The 16,322-nt window shown below is 41.4% G+C and overlaps 2 protein-coding genes across 4 annotated transcripts in view; one reads left to right on the forward strand and one right to left on the reverse strand.

The window, feature by feature from the left end:
• LOC110964620 (cyclin-dependent kinase 17-like) overlaps positions 1-13,004 on the reverse strand; it is a 41,019-nt gene extending 28,015 nt beyond the window's left edge. Inside the window, exon 1 of one of the 3 annotated variants that reach the window (XM_022213396.2) lies at positions 12,910-13,004. The gene's annotated coding sequence lies outside the window, so the exon portion shown is untranslated. Of the gene's footprint in view, positions 1-7,481; positions 7,854-12,909 lie in introns of those variants that run through there. The other 2 variants (XM_051951875.1, XM_051951876.1) reach the window with 2 other exon arrangements.
• Positions 10,034-16,320, forward strand: ucmab (upper zone of growth plate and cartilage matrix associated b). Its single transcript, XM_022213399.2, has 5 exons — positions 10,034-10,199; positions 10,380-10,442; positions 10,538-10,633; positions 15,136-15,234; positions 15,330-16,320. Exons 1-5 carry the CDS (start codon positions 10,142-10,144, stop codon positions 15,425-15,427), a joined length of 414 nt encoding a protein of 137 aa, XP_022069091.1. The 5' UTR covers positions 10,034-10,141; the 3' UTR covers positions 15,428-16,320.
• The last annotated feature ends 2 nt before the right edge of the window (positions 16,321-16,322 follow it).

Below are 16,322 nucleotides of genomic sequence, written 5' to 3' on the forward strand. Positions count from 1 at the left end.
TTTAACAAATTCTAAAGGTTAGTCACGACCCTAATCCACACTACAAGTCCAAAGACATCTTTTAACTCTTGTTTTATCTGACCAACTGCCAGATAGAAAAGCAGCACATTAGAGGTGACAGACAAGCAAATGTTTGGGATATAAGTTAGATAAACGATACAGTAATTGATCAAGCACTAAAAAAAATGTGCAATAATGTTGTGTCAATTAATCAAGTATTTATTTTAATTACCATCTGTATTTCTGTGTTATAGCTCTAATAAATCACTGTGTAAAACCTGGTTAATTCAATAGCAGAAGTAATAATGTTGTCAAGAAGAAAACCAATATTTCATTGAACAGAGATCTACTTTCTCCATCCCTGATTAGAAAAACCTAGCGAGCCGCGGTGGAACGGGTCAGAGGGTTTCTAAATATAGCTAATTAAAAAACCAAACACAGAGATTAACCATGGATTTCCATTAAAACCAGTGAGAACTTAATTATGAACACATGACCCTATGCATCTCAAACATGCTAAGCTTTGCTGGCTGGAATAACATTGGTTTGAATGAATGTGTGTGTGTGTCTGTCTGTTTCCAAATAAAGACCAGACAAGTGTTCAGACAGCTTCTGTAAATCCTGCCAAGTGTGACGGGAAAAAAGGGCAATATTTGTCCCTCACCTGTTTTCAGACATTAATACTACAAATGACGTTCCAGATATGCAGCCTGACTTATTACTGTATAACTCACACTGGTTCTCGGCCAACTGGCTCGAGGCTGGCGGGGGTCTTTAGTATCAACACACAGTTCCAGATTCAGACAGAGATAGAGAATCAGGGAGTGGAAGCAGCCAAACTTGTAAGCAGCAGCATTTGTCTTGTGGGGCAACTGCATGTGAGAGGGTCGAGCTGCTTGCTGGTGCCACAGTTCTTGTGTTAACGCAGCAGAAAAGAGGAAGAGTTTGTATTCATGGCTATCTATAGACAGGAGTGGTGCCTGTGACATGGCAGCTGCTCCCCAGAGAGTGGTGACACATTAACCTTCAGCCAGCTGTCTTGGACTGCTGCTTTAACATGAGCTCACTCACATACAAACACACACTAAACAGACACAAGAAGATCATCCAAGTGTATCAGTAAAAGGCACAAACAAGGAAATAAGTTCTCCCAAAATGTTGATGAAGTTTGGTTTCAATAAAGTTGGACTGTTTTTCATGGGGGTATGGGAATGCTCACACACACACACCCATTCACATACTGGACCATCATTTGATCTGCTCTGGGACTCCAGGGATCAGCACCGCGTGGCTACAGCTGTTTCACGGCGGGTCAGGTTACCCTGCTACCACCATCCCCAAGGCCTTCACCAAGGGAACGACCCCATGTCAAACCAACACTCACACAGACACGGTGTCCTCCAACGGCTCCTCGCCAACCTACAGGTACAGAGCTCAACAGCAGGCATTGTAAGCCCAAAACAGACACACTTTCAAAAGGTCTTCAGTGACACACGTCTTGAAAGGAAGCTCAGCAGCTTGTGGTTGTCAAACTAAAACGTGCTCACAGGAAATGAGAGAAAGTGCTATCACAGCTCTTCCACCCAGCCACTGAGAAAACAACAAAACAACACAGTAAAGTGTAGATCAGGGTTCTAAAGCTCATTACTCATTTTTTGTAACCGAGTCAAGTTTGTTTTGTCTGAAATTCAGTTGTAACTGAAGAGTTGCATAGACTTGCAGTCACTGTCTTGATTAGATTGTGATTTAAATTATATCTTTTCTTATTTCAGACTTCTGGACAAGCTTGGTTGAGAGACAGCAGGTCCGATTTGTGGCACTGGCAGCGAGCAGTGACACTTTTTGTGGCACCGCCGTGGTGCCACGGTTAATGCCACTGTGCAGTGGCACTTTTTGTGGGACCGCCGCGGTACCATGGTTAATGCCACTGTGCAGTGACACTTTTTGTGGCACCGCCGCGGTGCCACGGTTAATGCCACTGTGCAGTGGCACTTTTTGTGGGACCGCCGCGGTGCCACGGTTAATGCCACTGTGCAGTGGCACTTTTTGTGGCACCGCCGCAGTGCCACGGTTAATGCCACTGTGCAGTGACACTTTTTGTGGCACCGCCGCAGTGCCACGGTTAATGCCACTGTGCAGTGACACTTTTTGTGACACCGCCGCGGTGCCACGGTTAATGCCACTGTTTGGGCGAGATGCCACTGCCGCAACGGCATTTCCAGTGGCCTCTGGAGATGCCAGCAGAGATGACCCGGTTAATGCTACTGTTTAGGGAACATGCCATGGTTAATGCCAGTACTTTTACCGCTGTTTGGGCGAGATATGGTTTATTCCGCTGTCTGAGGGAGATGCCACCAGGGGTGAAAGTAAGCCGGAACGGTCCGGAACTGCGTACCGGCAAAAGATCTGGTGGCGGAACGCAGTTCCGGGAAAAGATCTGCTGGCGGTACGCCGCTCTTCCACCGGTATCTATGGGTACGCCGGTACGCCGCCCGGCCTGCCTGCTATCCTAGATATCGACCGGAGTTCACTCAGCAGTACGTGAGTGCGCATGCGTGTCTACTTCCGTAACACAGCGATTGTTATGGCCAGTAGCAGCCAATAGCAAATAGGTGCGCTTGATTTATTGCACTGGGACGAGCAATAAATTACACGTGAAATTCCACACGTTCTTGTGATTGGCTGAAAAACTTTCAACAGGATTTACAATGGTTAGCATCATGTTAGCATCGACGGAAAGGGGTGAAAGTAAGCCGGAACGGTCCGGAACTATTACTAATAGTTCCGGCAAGAATTTAAAACTACTTTCACCCCTGGTTTGAACGTGTGGACCTGGTATTATTGTTAAGATGCAACAGTTTTATTAGTCTGGATTTTATAATCCTTTTTCCTGGTTTGAAAAATCAAGCATGTTGTGATCTCTATCACCTGTTAAGACTAGGCTAATTAACACCTAAAATACCTTCTTCTTTGTGCAATATACCAGAAGAACCAGAAGGCTGGTTTCAAGGCTGATTGGTTTAATGTACTGACACTGTGAGCATGACATGTCTGGATCTGTGGTCTCTACAAGAAACATATTTTGGCAACATATTACTTTCAAAACCTGAGGCAAAATGCATGATTGAAAGATGTAACTGAAAGATAAACAGCATAAGACATGACAGTCCAGTAACGGTACAGTCAGACCAAGTCAAAGTCTACAGAAGTAGACTTAGATATGTAGAATATATAAATTGTAAAATTGTTCCTCAAAATTGTAGCACAATTGTTTATATGCTTTTATTCATGTATCATGTTTACATCCCTGGCATCTTTCCCAAAAAGCAACATCAGCTGTGGCATCTTTGTGGCAGTTGTAACCCACGCCTGGTAAAGGCTGTAATAATCAAGAAAGCACACAGACAAGTTATTTCAAACAGTTTTAGTAAACATATTTTCTGGTGACAATCCACACAATATGTGTAACAACTGAATGAAAATGGAAATAAAATAGCCTATTTCAAGAGAACTGAAGATGAATTTGTTTCACATTACTCCAGTCTGCCAGCATTTGGCAGCAGTTTCTTCCCTCAAATAACTAGTGTGTTTAGCGCCCCTAGGGGCAACGACCACTAGTTCGTTCAGGTTAATACGGTCACCGGACAAACCACAGAATCGGATAACCCCATCCAGATAGTAGTAGTGGCATCTCCCCAAAAGAGTGACATTAACCGTAGCATCTCGTCCAAACAGCGGTAAAAGTAGCCTACTGGCTTAAAATGTGGCATCTCTACCAGACCGTGGCATTAACCGTGGCACCTCACAGTGGCAATAACCGTGGTATCCCCTAAACCAGTGGTCGGCAACTGGCGGCCCGTGGGCCAAAACTGGCCCGTCAGGAATAATATCTGGCCCGACAGATGATTTTGAAAATTCGATTTGGCACGGAGCCAAGACAGTCCGTCACCGCAACACGAAACTCGCGTGGTCGGCTGCTGCCGGGCATTTCCGCGTTTGCGCTACTGGTCGGACACGGTTGTACCAGCCAGATTTCACTGAGCAACAGTGTGTGCAAAACGTGTGTGTGTCTCGGGAGTCATTTTTAATACATCTGTGATCAGAATTGAGACGTGTGTCCCAAGCAGCAGTGATCAGCTGTAGAAGCTCCGCTGCTCGCGGTATCGCCCCCCCGCTCGCGGAATCGGAGCGCACCCCCTCGCAGGTTGGCCCGCTGTTCGATTGTTTACAAACATTTTGTCCCGAAGCCACATCTACTTGCCGACCCCTGCCCTAAACAGTGACATTAACCGTGGCACCTCTGCTGGCATCTCCAGAGGCTACTGGAAATGCCGCTGCGGCAGTGGCATCTCGCCCAAACAGTGGCATTAACCGTGGCACCGCAGCGGTGCCACAAAAAGTGTCGCTGCACAGTGGCATTAACCGTGGCACCGCGGCGGTGCCACAAAAAGTGTCACTGCTAGCTGCCAGTGCCACAAATCGGTCTTACCCCTACTGGCTTGGTTTTCTTCTGACTAATAAAAAACAATTCTACAAAAATACTGACAGACCTCAAAGTAGGCATTACATTGCCTTAGTACTGAACAATTGAACAAGCTGCTAGTAACAACATGCCGTTTTGCAGGTCTACATTAGCAGTAGTCAGTAGGAGTAAATCATAGTTGTATCTTCATATGCTAAAGTAGAACTGGAAAGATGAGTCGACAAATTAATTTGCAAACAAAATTTCATCAACACAGTTGTTGATGATTACTCAAGTACTGCATAAAGGATAGGTTCCATGAATGCATCCTAAAATGATTATATTTCTCTGATTTTTCGGACAAATTATCGACATGTGCAAACAAATTCATAATGAAAATAATCAATTTTCACAGCCCTAATAGTTTTCAATATTTCAGATATATTTGCTCAAAGTTGAGTTTCAACTGAAAATCAAACAGCATTAATTATCTGAGTTTGGACCCATGCCAAGCTGAACCGTGAAACATTATTAATTTATTTGGACACCAATTTGATTGGTTAATGTGATGTTGCAAACATTTACCACATTGCCACACTCAATTACCCATTTATTAGATCCACCCAACCAAAGCTGCTGCAGTCTAATACAACAGTCCTGCAATAAACTGCACCATCATGAAGGCTATAATCACCTCAGTTCAGTCCAGTTTTACATTAAAGCGTGGAGGTGCTGATTCTGAACTTTGAGGTCATTTTGAAGGTTATACTTTGTAGTGCTGAACTGTACTGCACCATCCTGAGAGACATTTCTAATACTGTGCCCATTTAGTATTTAGTTTACATGAATCAGGATAAACTATACACTTGAAACACCTCTTAGTATAATGTAAATACAGTTTAACATCAGTGTGAAGTACAGATTTCAAAATGACCAAACCAGTTGTAGGTTTATATATACACACACACCTAAAAACTTGCCATTTCATCAGCCCTTGTACCAGAAATATTTTTCTTCTAGAACCCAACATATATAGTAGTTGGGCTACCAATATTGACCAATCACAGATACATTGGTTTCAGCATGTCATCCAATAAGCACTGCTATAAAAACATTTTTGCATAGATTCAGAAATAGTGTCATCACCATCAACTAGGGTCAGACCAAAGGCCTGGCCAGTTATCATGACTGATATATGGCATTTATCCAATTACTGGTGGCTGTATTTTATTGGCTTATTACTGATAAATTAAATGCATTATTTCAGGTCTGATACAGTCACCGTTCTCTGTGTTTAGTCACTCTGTGGCCAAAAAGTTCCCCTGAAACAGAGTCTGGAAAACAACAGTTACTAATGCTTCAAGATATGGACCTTAGTGAGCAATGAAAGTGATAGAACAGTAAAAGAATAAGAAAATAGTGTAGAATAGCAGGCCGTAACTGCAGAGACAAACTAATCAATCTCAGTCGATCCCACATAAACAGAGGAGAATATTCTAATTAAAACACCTCCTATTTCTATTTAATATATTCAGTGACGTTCACAGTCATGAATGAAGAAGCCCAGTTTATGAATGACAGGTCTCTGCTGTCACATGCTGTGAAAAACATTACATTTAAAGTACATTGTTTACAAATATCATAATCAGCATCGACCCTGAAAATCCATATCGATCGACCCCCTGCTACAGCAGTTTTTCCTACAGCCTGATCAATATAATCAGTTTGGTGATATTTTCAAGTAATATTGGAAAAATAAAATATTTTTTTAAAGAAAACATAATGCAAACAATATTGAAAAAGCAAATTTAAATGCAGTCTTTGCTACCAACTATACTCTTTACAACACTTTCTGCAGTACATGTATCACAGACGGTGGTGCGGAGTCAAGTGGTGTCTACACTGTAAGCTGTAAGGCAGTTTCTGAAATATGTTGCTTGAAAGTTAACCAAACAATGGCCTCATAATGCTCCTTACTCACTATTGCTATATTTCTTATTTTAATGTATCAATATTATTTTCATGCACTGTATGTTCAATGTCTTAGTGAAAAACTAAGTGTATAATGGTAATAAAGATAACAATTCGCTTATATAAAATAGGGAATTTTTCAGTCTTTTAAAATTGGTACTGGTCCCAAAAATCCAGTACCAATTGTGTTCTAGTTTTCCCACTCTCGGCCAGTTGACCCAAGAATAAGGTTAACAACATTAGAACAATACCTTTGGCACCACACAGGCTTCATCAAAATGAATGTGCCCATCAGTTTGCCATGAGAATCAGGCTTCAGAACAATGATGGCTTCCTTTAAGGACATCCTGCTACACTCAAACTCGTGTCTCTCTCACACCAAACAACTCAGATTAACTCTGCAGAAGACACGAGTGCAGGAATTCCCTGAAAGCTGCATCATGCGGTGAGACCCCTGGAGGCTGCGGGGTCTTTTCTCCAACTGTTCCCGGGCTGCAGGCTGCTGAGCCGGCCTCACACAGCAGCTGACAGGGCTTAGAGGAAGCTCAGAGCCTGCTACAGTCTGCGCGCTGCTTCAAGTTGTTTGTGAAAGAAAGGAATAACAAAAATATATATGGACGAGAAAGACAGGACACTCCGAAATGTGGGTCAGTGAATGTTTGGTTGCGACTATGCAAGACGATACACGCAAAGAGCAGCCTCCCTGTTCCAACCAGCCCAACACAATACAGTGACAGCCGACTGTTTGTGTGTTTAACACTGAACCATGAAGCCAGCAGGGCAGAAATGACCAACTATTAGCCCCTCTGAACTTCTTTCAACCTCCACTAGTGCGGTTTCTAGCTACCCTGGCCAGGTGTTCGGTTCACCAGTGAACGGGTCAAACGGCTGCATTCAAACTGAGGCGGTGAAGTAAACATTGTTGCGTTGTTGAGCCCGTTTTGTGTCACAACGCTGAAGTGTTTCTTGTGTCGCCGCGGCTCTAACTTGTGTAAAAACACACAAACTACCCGACACAGTGTGAGTGTGTGCGGGGGGGGGGGTTCACCAGAAACGGTTAGCGTTGCTCCGACCGGAGTCCCCGACCTCGGAGCTTCTTCTCAGGCCGGATGCCGTCTTCCCTCCGAGCGTGGAAGAAGAAGAAGAAAAAAAAGCTTCTTCTTTGTGGCTTCGCTGTGGTCGTAGATACTCCGCAGTGTCGCTTATATCCGCAGGGCTGGGGCGTCCAGCGGCATGGCGGGCGGTTCAGGCTTTAAAGTTTGTCTCCCGGTGGAAAAAGGAAGTGCCGCGGTCGGTTTTTCTCTCGATGTGACCATGGCAGTGTGGGGAGACGACGGTGATTAGTAGTTGATCTGATATGAGGGTGTCCTCTGCCTGCCTGCCTGCTTGCCACCACACCGCCGAGCGCCCAGCGGGGAAACAGCGCCACTCAACGGAAAATGCAGGAAACGCAGCGAGGCAGCGGTGTGACTCCACAGCGGCCCCTGCTGGATGAAATGCTACACTCCTACAAATCTGTTTACCAGGAGGCATTAGAGGCAGGCCGGTTTACTCAGTAGAGGAAGTACATTTACACTGTAGCTCCCCTTTTGTTCCAAATCACTCTAATATTTTTACCATTTTCTACCACAAAACACAATAAAACAGATTTTTACCATGTGGGACCTTTAAGGAAAGAAAGATAGAGCAACATCTTGGTAATCATATGAGGTGTTTTACATTAAAAAACGATTCAATATAAAACTCGTAATTTTAAAGTAAAAAAAATAATGTTGGGAAAGTATCATTATTTACTCACATCTCTGCTGTGTAACTGAAAACAAATATTGCATACTGTGCATCATTTTATTTAAAATGACAAATGACAAATATACTATGATTTTTTACAGCAAGACACAGCTTGAATTTGTCCTACTTTTTTGAAATTCGGGATTTGTCTGAGAGCTGCATTTAATGTCCTACCACAAGGCAGCAAATACAGACATGAACGAGGTTCTAACTTCCTCTCTGAGCCAGTTAATATATCGTGAAATTCACAACACAGAAACTGTTTTTAACAACATCATGGTTGTAATGTCAGTACTTTAGCGGTGCAGAACCGCAGCTTGGAAATGGATATTAATTGACTGCTGGTTACATGTAGTTTTAATAGGCTGTCTTTCAGTGAACATTTCATAGCCGTCCATTGTCTGACACCAGAAATAAAAAATGTGTAAAAGACAACAGGTATTGGGAATTCAGCTGTATTAAAATTGAGTATATCCTACTAACAGAATATCCCTGAAACTGTATTATTTATGCACAGTTCCATGGTAAATACTAAAACAAAAAACAAAAAACTCATATCATGTCAGTAAACAGATTGTGGTCATTGTTAGGGTAAAAAGTCTCCCAACTTATCCTGATTAAGTACAGCTTCAAGGTACTTCAGTTTTACCAATTCATACTTCTTCATAGGGCTACTTTATATACACTGAAAGTATATGAACCATTGGTATATAATTTCCCTCTGGGGATTAATAAAGTCTGTCTAAGTATAATTATATCTATCTCTGTCAGTTTGATTATATATAAATACAGATAATATTACTTTACTGTCCAAATGCAGTCTTCTAATTTGTATCTCCTCACTCGCATTATTAATGCAGTGTATTACTGTCACACTTTAGACTCCGTTGTTTGCTTTAATCGAATTGCATTATATTAATAAAATAATCAAATTTTCCCATCAAATTTCATTAAAATTTCAGAGATAGTTCATTCACTAAAAAAATTGACAACACATGGCAAAAACAAACAAAAACCCCAATACAATGATGTATTCAGAATTCTACGCCACAGACACTGCAGAATTTAATTTCCTATTTTGCTCATATTGTGTAAATTAGAACCATTTCCCTTGTTATATATATATATATATATATACACATGTACTTTTCACACATACCGGAGCTCAGCATACTCCCTGCATATCTTCCTAAACCCTCTCTCCAGTTTCTTCTCACTTCGCTGAGCAACAATTCCTCCACCTTGGATTGCCCCACATGACAATCTAAACATTCATTCTTTTCTGGGGCGCAGCCAGGAGCCAGGTTGGAGGAAACTCAAGCAAACTGAAGGCTGCATACTTTCCCGCATAACTTTATGCAAAGCAGAGAGAGGTGGGCTTATTGAGGGGCCCAACTCAGCTGCATCTGCAGTGGAGATTTTTGGCAAAAAATTCCTGCTTTTCTCTGGGCCTCACTTGTTTTCTGTCACTTTTTAATCTAATTTTTTGTCCGTCATTAATCCTTTCTGTAGCAAGCATAGCTAGGCAAGTGGAACATATTCAGTCTGTAGTGTAATTTCTATGATAACACCTATGTTTTCCCTTCTAAGATAAAAAAAAAAACATGTCCTTACTAAACATAATAAGACCCACACTTAAGCTTATTTTAATTGCAACTAGAATAACCACAAAGAGAAAAGTTACAGATTTACTAAGTCAAAATTAAACCCTCGGCACATTGCTGTCAGTTGGAAGCTCTCTGTTGTTTGTTGGATTCGGCCTCTTATCAGATCTGCTCGGTCACTCCCTCCCTCCACTGACAAGCAGTCAGTACTGCTCCAGGCTCCCGACCCCACCTCTCACAAACGTCCTACTCACCTCTCTCCTGCTGTTCTCCTTCACTTCTCCTATCTTTCAGCTATTCAGCCTCACAGTTAAAGATGTCCTGGACGTACGCGACCCTCCTGGCTCTCCTCACTGTGCTACTTGCACTTTCCTGTGAGTCCGGTGCAGGAAAATATGATCTTTTGCATCTGTGCATTCAAATATCAGCAGTATCTTCTTTAGAAAATGTAATGTTAGCTGTTTGTTTTTTCCTTTGTGTTTCATGGAGAGGTAAGCAGAAAAGCTCAGAGTCTGTTTTCATTTGAAGCTTTCACATTTTATCCTCTGACCCAGTGTCCCCAGAGGCCGACTCTGCAGCTGTGCCCAGCGGCACAGGCAGTGCTAAAGATCCACAAGGTGAGAAACTGCATCAGCTGCTTTACTTCCACTGTGCATCCTTCCTCTTTATCCCTCTGTGCTGTGAGCTGAACCAACTCCTGCCTCCACCACAGGTCCTCTGAAGAGGATCTTCATGAAAGAGGAAGATGCTTCGAACTTCTTCAGAAAACGCAGCAGACGGGGGGCAAAGTCTAAGGATGAGATCAACGGTGAGTTTACTTTGAGTCTGAGTTACTTTGAAACTGCGGTGTGGTCAGTGAAGGTGAGTGTGTTTGTGGTTGTGTGGTTGTGGTAATGGTTGGCATCAGTGTGTTATTATGCAGGGCAGCTTTTGGCAGCTGAGGCCCCCTCACTCCTTAATAGAATTCAATATGTTGTGTCAAAACCATTTATCCTCATACATCTTTAAGATTCATTTTAAGGATTAAATATTTAACAAACACTATCAGGAAAGGATCCCGGACACTGTTGATCACTTGTGCTAAAGTTATTATTAAAGATTTATTTTAATAAAAAATGGTGAAACTTTTGCATCACTGGACTCTCACAGTCAGGTGTTTTTCCTTCAACACAAACACTTATAAAACTTTATCATGGGCAAGACATTTGTCATATTTCTTACATCTTAAAACAGAAAAAAAAATAGAAGAGAAAATATTTTAAAATGTTTGGATGGATCTCCATATTTCACCTGTCTGTTTAAGAGCAAGTAAATCTGTCCAGAATACAACTGTTGACAGTTAGCCTGCCACATCTAGTGTTTTTTTCTGCTTGTGTAACAGTTTTACACACTTTACACACTTTACACACATTTCCGACTGCAGGTTTGAGTATTTGAGGATATTTTTAGAGCTTGTTTAAAATCTAAAACAGGACAGTGTGGGGTAGATTCCTGCACATGTACCAACAAGATGCATTTTACTTCCAAAGAATTGAATGAAGCTTTGACAAAGAGCCCTAAACATCAGGATTTGTATATAACACAAAAAACATATATACAGTCAAGCCCAAAATTATTCATAGCTAAACCTTACTTTAAATCAATCAGCAAGTTTTATTTTGATTGGAAATGACACAGGTGCTTTCCAAAAGATAATATGATGATGTACAAGAGGCATCAGTGTGGGCAAAAAGTTATTTCTCAGCTTCTATTTACATTTAAAAATAACTAAGTCAAAATTTGTTAAGGGTATGAATAGTTTCAGGCTTGACTGTATAACTTAGATGTATTAGAGGTCAAAAAGCCACAGCACTGATCGTGCATATATGTTTAAAAATACAGGTGCCAAGTCAGAGTTTGTTAAGCAGCTGAATTCTGCCCCAAACAAGACATGAAAACTCTTTTTGTTCTCATTTTGCGCATAAAGAGGTGTGGTACAGCACTGAAATTCTCAGCGATAGTTGAATCACGTCTGGCCTCAGCAACAGATGAAATGATGTGTTAAGATGCAGACTCTCTGCCGCCTGCCTCTGCTGTACAGTGGGCGAATATGTTTATGACAGTCTGGATGTTTTCATGTCGGTGACAGCCAGCAGCTGCTCACTGTATTCTGAACCTGCCGTGACCAGAGACCACCTCAGTCTGTCCACACTGCAGCAGGAGCCACGGGGCAGCATGGAGCTCACACACTCTCACAGCAGTGCACATCTGTCACTGTTCCCCTATACAAGTGCTCAAATACTGTACAGTGTTTGACATACTCGAGGGATTTAATGGCAGCGCGTACATACGGCTCTGGCAGCAGGAAGGTGAGAGCACACAGTGATGCTGCGGCTCTGAGTTGTGTAACACGTCGTGTGTCGAACAACAACAAGACACTTTGTACAGCGAAAGGAGGAATGGAATGAACACAAAGCAGGGAACAGAGTGAAAAGACTGAGATGGATGAGTGAGTGGGTGAGCGGCTGGGAGCTGAATGTGGAATGTGCCAACACACAGGCAGAGAGGGGTCAGAGAAAAAAGCAAGTACAAAAGTGAGACAAATAAGCTGCTCACTTTGAAGAGGCTCTCCTGCTGCATGCTGACATGAAAGCTCATCTCCCTTGCAGTTAGATGAAATTTGCAAAGGAAAATATTTGACGTGAGCTGTATCAGTAGGTGGAGAAGGTGACATACAATTTTGAGGCAAAGTTTTGAAATGCAAACATCGACATCGGAGTCTGAACGAACGTGGTGAGCCATAATAAGCGATTCTGTCACCGGTGAATGAAATAACAGGTTATTAACAAACAAAAAATAGAGGTTTGATTACCTTAATGCTTATTCTACTGAGTAAGTTTTCCATGCTAATGCCAAACACTCATCTGTAAGCTAATCTGTAAATCCTGTTCAAGTGAATGATTCGAATTCCCAACATGAGCTGCAGTTCTCACAGTATCCACAAACTTGAGCTAGGAATCCTAAAGAAAGGTCAAAGGTTGAGACCTCACTTTGAAAAGGTTAGCATGGCTGCCCCACACCTCTCTAATGTTACTGCAGTCTTACCTTAACCCGAAGCTTCACCCGCTCACTCAGCCATGACAGAAACATCTGAGTGTCTCCTGGTCGTCTTCATACCTGCTGCTCAGACGTCTCACACAGAATGTTCAAATATTTTATTAGAAGAGCCTGAACTCAGTTTTAATACAAAAACAAGCAAAGCCATTTATATTAGGTAAAGCCTAAAGGATGCATCAGCTGCTTTTAAGTCTGCAACCCACATTTCCAAGAACACTGATAGCATTATTGATTACCTCCTGTCCATACCGGTCCTGCCTAAAGCGATCCCACAGGAGCAAATTTCCAAGTCTCTGTTCTGTGCAGCATAAATTCTGAAGTGTAGTCAAAGCCAATATAAAGCTACCGCAGTCTGACTACAGGAATCATAGCATAGGTAAATTCAAAAATTACCGTCTCAGTGTGATATTCTCCCTTTGTGTTATTCTTTCTTTCTTTTAGCTCCGCAGCGCTGTGTGAGGTTTTATAACAATATAATGTACGTGTTGAGAGTCAGCTGCAGACTTTTAAAAGTAGATTGGGCATCTGAAAAGCTTTAGAAAAGATTTCTGCCTCCTCTGTGGTACCTGCTCAGCTGGTGCTGCCCCAGGCGTCCACCTAGAGCTCGCTGTGTTTAAAAACATCCCAGGACATAGTGATTCAGTTCTGTGGGGTTTTTAGAGGTTGTAGTTTTGTGATGATTAAGAGTTATTGTGTTGAGTGTGTGTGTGTGTGTGTGTGTGTGTGTGTGTGTGTGTGTGTGTGTGTGTGTGTGTGTGTGTGTGTGTGTGTGTGTGTGTGTGTGTGTGTGTGTGTCTGAACTTGTTTGTGAGCTTTGAATTGAACCTGTGGCTTCTTTCTGTTGCTGCAGTTTATTTTCAGACTTTGTGTACTCAGTGTGAGCCTTTGTGTTTTATGCACCTTCATACTTCTACTTCTCTACAATTTAGACACAAATATTAAGCATTGCACTTTTTATTGATAATTTATTTAACTGGTGTAGTTTGTACCTTAGGCTTTTCAGAGTAAGTTTGTTAAAGAAAAAAACATGGTAAGCTTCTAAAATACAACCCATTGTCCAAATCTTTTTCTTTGTGTGTCTGTTTGAGATATTACTCATTCATTAATGTAAAAACAGAATTTTACTGCTGTAATTACTTGAGCTGGAGCTCAGTTTGAAGTGCTGCTCATGATTGTTTTCAATGTGAATTCATATAATGATTATTTTCTCCATTAATCAACGGATTGTTTGGTTTGTAAAACTTCCTGTTATAGTAAGAAATGCCATTAGAAGTGCTCTAAATGATTATCAACAGAGTTTCCAATTTTGACCAAGTGATTAAATGAGCAATTGTTCCAGCTGTGCTTGTGTAAACTGTTGAGTAATTTATCACAGGGAATCATATTTTAAGGTCTTTACATGTTTTGTGTGCAAAATTGTAACTTGTTAAGTATCTAAAGATAAATGTAGTGAAGTAAAACGAAATCTAGTGGAGTAAAAGTAGAAAGACACAAGTAAAGTAATAGTACCTCAAATTTGCTACAGTCGACCACTGGACATTTTGGCCATTAGCAGTTTTTCAAAGTGACATTTGCCCTCCAAACCTCTCGTTTTCATTGCAATTAATGTTTGAGGGTAAATTATCTGATATTTCACACACAAAAAACAAGAATTTGACAAAAAATCCAAAGATGTGCACATATTTCTGTCGATGAAATGGCATTATCCCTTCTTATATACTGTATCACTCAACTCGTAAAACTCCAGATTGATCTAGAGATCTTGGGGAGAGAGTTTGTTGGAAACAACTCGACTGAATTAACTGTTCATGAAGTCATTAAACTAACCAACTACAACATTAAAATGCTGCCGATTGCAAAGCTCTTATGTGTCTGTGGGGGAATGGTCAGTACTTGTACTATTGATACTTCAAGTACATTTTTGCTTGGAATACTTTTGCACTATCATATCACAGTTTGATCGCAATAAATACTTCTAAAATTGTTATACTGGAATTTTTTTAAAGGACCGCAGTTCTGTAATTTTGGAGCCCATTTTAAAACTATTTCCAGTTTGTGCTGTTTGTTCACCTTTTTAAAGTGACCTTTATGTGTCTAAATCCTGTCCAGTTCATCCAGAGCAAACAGCAGTGAGGTCAATATGACACTCAAATCTACTGAATCTAGGATGCAGATCATCTCACATTCGGCTTAATCATGGCTCTGTGCTTGCAGCTGAGCAGAGGCAGGTTTTGGCCGCAGATGAACGAAAGAGAGAGTTCCACGAGGAGAAGAGAAACGAGTTTGAGAGCTACGCTGAAGAGGAGAATGACGGTATGTAAACCTTTCACATCTGATGCAGCTGACAGTGAAGAGCTCATTCACTGTGGAAGCGCATTCATTCCCTAAAACTGCTCCTAATCTTTCAGAGCAAAACGAGAGGAGCAGAGAGAGCACCGAGCAGTGGAGGGAGTTCCACTACGACGGGATGCATCCTCCCCACGAGTACAACCGTCACTCCATCTGAGGCTCCGGGGCATGAAGAGGAGAGACGTGATGCTGACAGCTGCCGAGTCTTTAAGAGACAAACATCCTTAACTACAAAGTGATGCTTTTCACAAGAACATGACTGCTGACACAGTAAAGACATCAGCTACAGAGTGATTGTAATCCTGCGTTTAGGATCCCACAGACCCACTGCTGTTTGTAAAGGCTAGAACTATAACTGCAAAATGTTTTCTTCTTCATCAATTTTGCGTCTTTTCTCGTGAACGTCTTAAAACAGCATGCTGGAAAGTATTGAAATAGTAACCCTTCCATTTACCACAAACTGGGCGACTTAATTTGAACATTTATTAATTCCTTTATACATGTTTGCCTGTAACAAACAATTATCTTCAGTTTGGATTAACCATTTGATCTATAAAATGCCATTGTTGGTCAATTTACTATAAAAGTGGAAAAAGAAAAACATAGAGGAGACAGAGCCAGTCAAAAACAAAGAAAACGTCCAGTAATATCTTCTTTCATAAACACATTATATCCGAGGTCCATTAGAGTCCATTTCTTAAACTCAGTGACCTTTTTGTACAGTAATCAAACCAACAATAGAAATCCTAATTGACTTATTTGGCATTATAGAGGAGTAGTTCCACTATAAAGTGCTGTCAGCATCAATCATAGTCATAGAGCTTATGGAAACTGATTGTATTTATCTGATTTACAGCTGAGGTCTCTGAGACAAACAGAAATCATGCTTATTTTTCTGTACATCTACAGAGTTGTGTAATTCTTGATCCATTTTCATAAAAATTACTAAGAGTCACAGAGTACCAAGCTGATGGCAGAATTTTGCTAAAGCTGTTAAGGAGCGCGTTGGTCTCCTGGCTTAATAAATATGCAAATATTTTATTATCAGAAGC

This window comes from Acanthochromis polyacanthus, chromosome 8 (genome assembly GCF_021347895.1).
Source record: "Acanthochromis polyacanthus isolate Apoly-LR-REF ecotype Palm Island chromosome 8, KAUST_Apoly_ChrSc, whole genome shotgun sequence".
Lineage (NCBI taxonomy): Eukaryota > Metazoa > Chordata > Actinopteri > Pomacentridae > Acanthochromis > Acanthochromis polyacanthus.